The sequence below is a fragment of the Ochlerotatus camptorhynchus genome, unplaced genomic scaffold, assembly GCF_037179485.1.
Source record: "Ochlerotatus camptorhynchus isolate MF236.1 unplaced genomic scaffold, CSIRO-AGI_Acam_v1.1 ptg000008l, whole genome shotgun sequence".
NCBI classification, from domain to species: Eukaryota; Metazoa; Arthropoda; class Insecta; order Diptera; family Culicidae; genus Ochlerotatus; species Ochlerotatus camptorhynchus.
In genome coordinates this window covers 562,628-569,736 of record NW_027040500.1, presented here as the reverse complement: position 1 = coordinate 569,736, position 7,109 = coordinate 562,628, and the positions used below count along the sequence as shown (strand labels likewise).

At 47.5% G+C, this 7,109-nt stretch overlaps 1 protein-coding gene across 1 annotated transcript; it reads left to right on the top strand.

Annotated features, from left to right (window-relative positions):
• The first annotated feature begins 5,655 nt into the window (after nucleotides 1-5,655).
• LOC135697910 (uncharacterized) lies at nucleotides 5,656-6,679 on the top strand. Its single transcript, XM_065217774.1, has 2 exons — nucleotides 5,656-5,925; nucleotides 6,011-6,679. The coding sequence occupies exons 1-2, from the start codon at nucleotides 5,656-5,658 to the stop codon at nucleotides 6,677-6,679; spliced, it is 939 nt and encodes a 312-aa protein (XP_065073846.1).
• The last annotated feature ends 430 nt before the right edge of the window (nucleotides 6,680-7,109 follow it).

The following is a 7,109-nucleotide window of genomic DNA, read 5'->3' as shown; positions in this document are numbered from 1 at the left end:
TGAACCCACTGGTAATCGAAAACTTTGAGAAGCTTCTTGAGCTGAACCCTCAAACTCGTTTTATGTCATTGTACTACGTGTACATAACTCAGGATGTCAGCCCTTCACAGCATAATCCTCATCGTGTATGCTTCTCCGACTTCGGCAATTCAGTTAGTTTTGATTTATCCATGACGCGGGAGATTCGTGGAATCCCAGAACATCATCGTTCCATGATTGTTCCGTCAATTTACGCTGCAAAGTTTGGCCAAGTTGATTCCGCAAGATCGTTTTTCACAGATGGATCATTAATAGAGGCGTCCGCTGGTTTTGGTATTTTTAACGAATTTCATAGCGCCTCTCGAATGCTTCAAGCTCCTTGTTCCGTATATGTTGCTGAGCTGGCGGCAATACATTATACGCTAGAAACGATCGCCTCACTTGCACCAGATCATTATTTTATTTTTACGGATAGTCTCAGTTCTGTCGAGGCTATTCGATCCATGAGGCCGGTAAAGCACTCCTCGTATTTTCTCATGAAAATACGAGAGCTTCTGAGTGCTTTATCTTTAAGATTTTTTGTCATCACCTTTGCATGGGTCCCATCTCATTGCTCGATTCCGGGCAATGAGAAGGCGGACTCACTTGCTAAGGTGGGCGCTATGCAAGGCGATATTTACGATCGACAAATCGCCTACAATGAATTTTTCTTCATTTATCGTCAACAGTCGCTCGCCAGCTGGCAAAATAAATGGAGTGAAGGAAGTTTGGGACGATGGCTATTCTCGATCATCCCTAAGGTGTCGAAGAGTCCTTGGTTCAAGGGGTTGGATGTGGGTCGAGACTTCATTCGTCTGATGTCTCGCCTCATGTCCAATCACTATTCGTTAAACGCTCACTTGTTTCGTGTTGGGCTGGGAGACAGCAATCTCTGTGAATGTGGACAAGGTTACCAAGACGCCGATCACATCCTTTGGTCTTGTGCTGAGCATCGTGGAGTCAGATCTGAGCTATGCGATTCCCTTCGGGCTCGAGGTAGACAACCTAATGTTCCAGTTCGGGATATTTTGGCTAGACGTGATCTGGAGTTTATGAAACTCATATATGTTTACTTTAAGAATACTAACCTTAGATTGTAAGTTTGATTAACCTTGTGTTTAGTTTGTGTATTGTGCGTGTAGTTTTTTTTTTATGTTTGTCTTCAAGATGAATAGAAATAAGTTCATGTTTTAGGATTAATTAAATATTTGTATAATAAATCATATTTCAAACCTCCTTCTCCCTTTCCCCATCCAAAAAATTGTAAATCTCCACTAACCTCGAGACGACCGCGAGTAATCGGTTCAATTCCTTTAACTCTAGATTTAAGACATGAATCATGTATAATGCAAATGATAACTCGGCTCTGTAAAGTTTATTCGATTGAGCCTGTACAAATAAATTAATAAAAAAAAAAAATTATGAGGCAACGTGAGGTGCTAAGAGTACAAGACTTTAGTCTGCTGGGCATCGATCAAGATTTCGTTGAGCTTGTAGAATATTAAGATCTGAGCTCCAGAACAAATATATGCCTCACATGACGTTATGGGGCACCATGAAGTAATTATAGTGAAACAAATTCTGTCGGTACATCGTACAAGATATTCATGAGCTTGTAGAACTTCTAGATTTCAACTGCAGGATGATTTGCTGAACCAAAGATATTTTGTCAACACAATTATGTTTAGATCTTCGAGATATATACTCCATGTTGATCTGAAGAATTTGTAATACCACACTCTGCCCACACCGCAAACACCAATCCCGCCCGTTCCTACACCACGACCGCAAACTCCGCGAACGCCAATAGTACCCCCACGTAGTCCATTGCCAAATCCGCAGTCGCCAACCCCACGCCCGCGTTTTCCTCGAACACCAATTGTGAATCCTGATGTGCCAGTAGTTCCCAGACAAGTTGCTGTCGATCCAGATCTTGTGAACAAACTGCCTGCCGAACTCCAGATCCAACTTCTAGAGGAAGAGCAAGCCATCGAACGCAAGTTTCTGTTGCGTAGGTTTCAGCTTCTGCTCGAGTCGTCGGGAAATGCCATTCCTGCACGACAAAGTAGTCCAGAAGGAAACGCTTTTGAACCAAACAACACAAGAAACCATCCTGTCTTTCATTCTTCACCTGTGAATAGTCATCGTAGAAATATGCCTCCCTTTGCATCACCCCCAGTCCACCAAGATCACGACGGACCAACTTTCGCTCCACATCGGGACCCTCCTCGTATTGATCAACATTCGAACATACCAGCGTTCAATCCACCTCCACCTATCCACCGTCCTATCGCTTCGACGTTTGCTTCTCTCTGGACCGATCAACATCAGCATATTCCGACGTTCTCTCAAGCGAATCATACTCAGCGTCCGAATGCTTCGGCATTTGCCCCATATGCTGGTCTTCCGCGTCCTGCCGCTCAAGAGTACTATCCGTACGACTTAAATGACTATCCTTCTGCCACGGGGGGAACGGCGTTGCTGAATAAAACCCAAATCGCCGCACGTCATGCAGTCTCTAAGGAACTACCAATCTTCAGCGGGGAACCGGATGAATGGCCCTTGTTTTTCGCAACCTACGAGGACACAACGAACCTTTGCGGAATTTCGGCGGAGGAGAACATGGCTCGTCTATTATTTATTATTATTTAACTTTATTAATGAGGCTTTCAGCCTTGGGCTGGTTCGCCTCCATCGGCTCGTCTACAGAAGTGTCTACGTGGGAAGGCATTGGAAGCAGTTAAATGCCAGCTGTTGCACCAAACCAACCTGGATCAAGTTCTTTCGACGTTGAGAATGCTGTTTGAGCGTCCGGAAAACATCGTGCATTCGCTGCTGCAGAAGATAAACACTCTTCTCACTCCCAAAGTAGAACGCCTAGGTACGCTCGTCGATTTCGCGCTGGCCGTACGCAACATGGTAGCAACAGTGAAGGCCTGTGAGTTAGAGGAGCATCTGTGTAATTTGACACTGCTGCACAATCTGGTTGATTGTCTTCCACCGATGATTCGGCTGAATTGGGCGACCCATCGTCAGTCTCTTCGGTCGGTTACTTTGTTGGAATTCAGCGAGTGGTTGTACAAACTGGCAGAAGCTGCGAGCACGGTGATGATGCCTCAGTTCTCGGGCTCCTTCGACAGCAAGGCACGCCGGGAACGGAAGAACGATGGATTTCTGAACGCACACACCGAGACCGTTCTGAAGGTCAACCATAGCGACGTTGATAATGGATATGTCATTTGCAATGGCAACTGTGTAGCAGTTGAGAAGTGCAAACAATTCGTTGCAATGGATCTTTCCGCTCGGTGGACGGCACTCCGGGAACACAAATTATGCCGTAGCTGCCTGGAGAGTCATCGAGGTTCCTGCAAGTCCGGGAAGTCGTGTGGTAAAAACGGCTGCCAATACAAACACCATCGGATGATGCACAACGACGCAAAAAATACATCGATAGCGTCGTCTTCGTCGAGTTCGATAATGACTACTTCTACTACACAGCAGGTCAGCGCGAGCAGTTCCCGAGAAACCAGATCATGCAACACGCACCGAGGAGAAGGTAGAGCTGTACTATTCCAGTACGTTCCGGTTACGCTGTACAATGATGGGATCAAGGTGCAAACCTATGCGTTCCTGGACAGCGGATCTTCCTTGACACTGATGGAGGAAAGTTTGGCGAAGGAGTTGAATTTGCGCGGCGAAAGGCATCCACTACCCAACAAACAATTTTAGCTGCAGCTTAGCTTATACAGGCAAAAATTAGCTGCATAAGGCAAATTTTGGCTGTATAAGCTAATCTGCAGCTAAAATTGTTTGTTGGGTATGCCTTCGCTGGACAGCCGATACCTGCCGTTACGAAGATGATGCCATGCGAGTCTCTCTCAACATTTCCGGCACGTACAACGGATGTCCTCAAAACAACCTGACAGATGTCTACACGGTTAAAGAGTTGAAACTTCCGCTGCAATCTCTCTCCGTTCGCAAGCTTTCGGAGGAGTACCATCATCTCGAAGTGTTGCCAATAGAATCGTACAGCAACGTTCAACCCAAGATATTGATCTGCATGAATAACGTACGAGTTGTTCATGCCCTGGACAGCCATGAAGGGAAGCCAAATGAACCAGTTGCTGTCAAGACACGCCTTGGATGGACGATCTACGGAACTTGTTCGTCGGAGAACGGTCCGTCGTTAAACAGCGCCCTGGACAATAACCATATATGCTGCCACTCTCACGAATCGGTCGATTTTCTACACGAAACCGTGAAAAGCTACTTTGCGCTCGTTTGGGTATCATAGCCCCGCATAATCAACTTCTTTCCAAGGAGGACGAACGAGCACGAGCGCTAGTGAAACTGCGTGACGGTACAACGTTCCAGAGCGGGCGCTACCAAGTGGGCCTTTGTGGAAATACGATGACGTACGCCTACCCAAAAACAGGTCGATGGCTTTGAGACGTCATTACTGTCTGGTTAAGAGGATGGAACGCGATCCCCAACTGGCCGAGACGTTGAGAGCGAAGATGACAGACTACGTCAGCAAGGGCTACGTCCGCAAGTTAACCCCGGAGGAAAGTCAGAGGACGAGTACCTGGTACTTGCCCATATTTCCGGTCTTCAACCCTAATAAACCAGGCAAGGTCCGAATCGTGTTCGATGCAGCCGCGTCGTTTGGAGGAGTATCGTTGAATTCCGTGTTGATGAAGGGTCCGGATCAACTAAACGCTCTACCACTAGTCCTATATAAGTTCCGAGAGCGGTTGATTGGTCTAGGAAGTGATGTAGCTGAAATGTTTCATCAGATGTTGATGAACCCACAAGATGAGAACAGTCAGCGAATCGTTTGGTGTGCCAGCGATGGAACGACGGAGCCGTGTGGTTGTCACGTTTGGCACTACCTGTTCACCTAGCACTGCGCTATTTGTTCTGAACGAAAACGCTGCCTGTTTCGAAAGCGAATACCCTATGGCTGTTGACGCTATCCGCCGGAGGCACTACGTGGACGACATGCTCACGAGCGTAGACACGGAGGAGGAAGCCATAGAGCTGGCTAATGATGTACGCTACATTCACCAACAAGGCGGATTCTTCATGAGAAACTGGGTGTCGAACTCCACCAAAGTGCTGGAAGCCCTCGGAGAAAACCCTCAGCCGGAAAAGTCAATGGAGATGAGTGCTGAACTTGCCATGGAAAAGGTCCTTGGGATGTGGTGGAGCACAACAAAAGACGTCTTTCGCTACAAGCTCTGCACGGAACGCAACAGAAACCTTCTTACCGGAATCAAGCACCCAACCAAACGGGACATACTACGGACGCTGATGGCCATCTACGACCCTTTAGGTCTCATTGCGCACTACTTGATGTTCCTGAAGATACTGCTGCAGGTCTAGAGAGCGAAAACCGGATCGAGGGGGGTGACACATCTAAATCTTAATTCTAGATGCTCAAAAAATCTCACACTAGCGAATAAATCTTCTTTCATTTCTCGCATCTACTTGCATCGAGCATCATTTTTTTGCAGGAAATCTCAAAATCATGATAAATCTTCTTTCTATCTACTCAGCGTACGCGCAGCTAGCCACAGCAAAATACAATATTTCCTGCATCGTAGATGTTATTTCTGGACTGATGCTCGGGACGTCATGTGCTGGCTACAATCGGACCACCACCAGTACTCCCAGTTCGTGGCTTTCCGCGTGGGTGAAATATTGGAAGAGACGGACGTTACGGAATGCAGGTGGATAGGTACTAAGGTGAACGTGGCAGACGACGGAACAAAGTGGAAGTACAAACCGGATCTCAAGCCAGCAAGTCGTTGGTTCAATGGGCCATCGTTCCTGTGGAGACCCAAAATAGAATGGCCGGAGTCGTCACTAAACGGCCAGGAAACCGCCGAAGAAATCCGTTCAAGCGTGATGCACCATTGAGTGGGGAGAGTTCGTACCGTTTTGTTGCCAGAGAATTTTTCATCGGCTGAAGAAGGAAGGTCTACAATAGAATGTCGGGTCGCTTACGCAGCAGGAGCTTCTCAAGGCGGAAGTGTTCGAAATAAAACGAGCGCAGGAAGAGGTCTACGTAGACGAACTTGCCATCCTTGCAGTGGGTGCTCGCCTACTCCAGAAGAAGAACAGCCTGTTCAAGGTCAGTCCGTTCTTGGACAAGCGAGGCGTGATGCGCATCCATAGTCGGTTGGGCGAATGCGTCTTCGTAGACGAGAGCAACAGGTACCCCATCGTGCTCCCTCGAGAGCATCCCGTTACAGTGCTTCTCATACGCGACGTTCATCTACGATATCATCATCATCACGAAACCTGTGTGAACGAAGTGCGCAAAGGTTTCCACATCCCACGAGTTCGCAGAGTCTACGACCGAGTGCGTCGAGAATATCAACTATGCAAGGTAATACGCATTGCGCCAGCGCCACCGATGATGGCCCCGCTACCGAAGGCAAGGATGGCAGCCTTCGTTCGCCCGTTCTCGTACGTCGGCGTGGACTTTTTCGGGCCGTTCTTCGTCGTTGTAGGGCGCCATCACGAGAAGCGATGGGGTGTCATCATAACATGTCTTACGGTTCGAGCGATACACCTCGAATTGGCTGCCTCGTTAAACACCACGGAACTGTTTTGCTCGACGGGGAACTCCAGTAGAAATCAGAAGCGATCGTGAGACGAACTTCGTGGGTGCGGACAAGGAACTTAAAGAGGCGGTAGCGGCATTGGAACAGGACAGGTTCACAGCGGAATTTACCACACCGACAACAACGTGGCGTTTCAATCCTCCTGCGGCGCCGCATATGATTGGTTGTTGGGAGCGGCTCATCCAATCTGTGAAAAAGGTACAGTTAATCAGACCCCAATAGTACCCTTAATTCAAATAATGATGCAACTCACACACAACAAACTACAGAAGTATATTCATCATCCTCTATAGTCGGTCTCCAACAATGTTCTCCACCGGTTCCAACCCTTTCCGGTCGCTGATAGACCGTTGCTTTTCACATCACGAAAGGCTAGGTTTCTGGTCTCCCTTTGAGGGCATTATAAAACCCTAAAACACAGAACTTTTGTTATACTATGAACAGAAAACTCCAAAATTT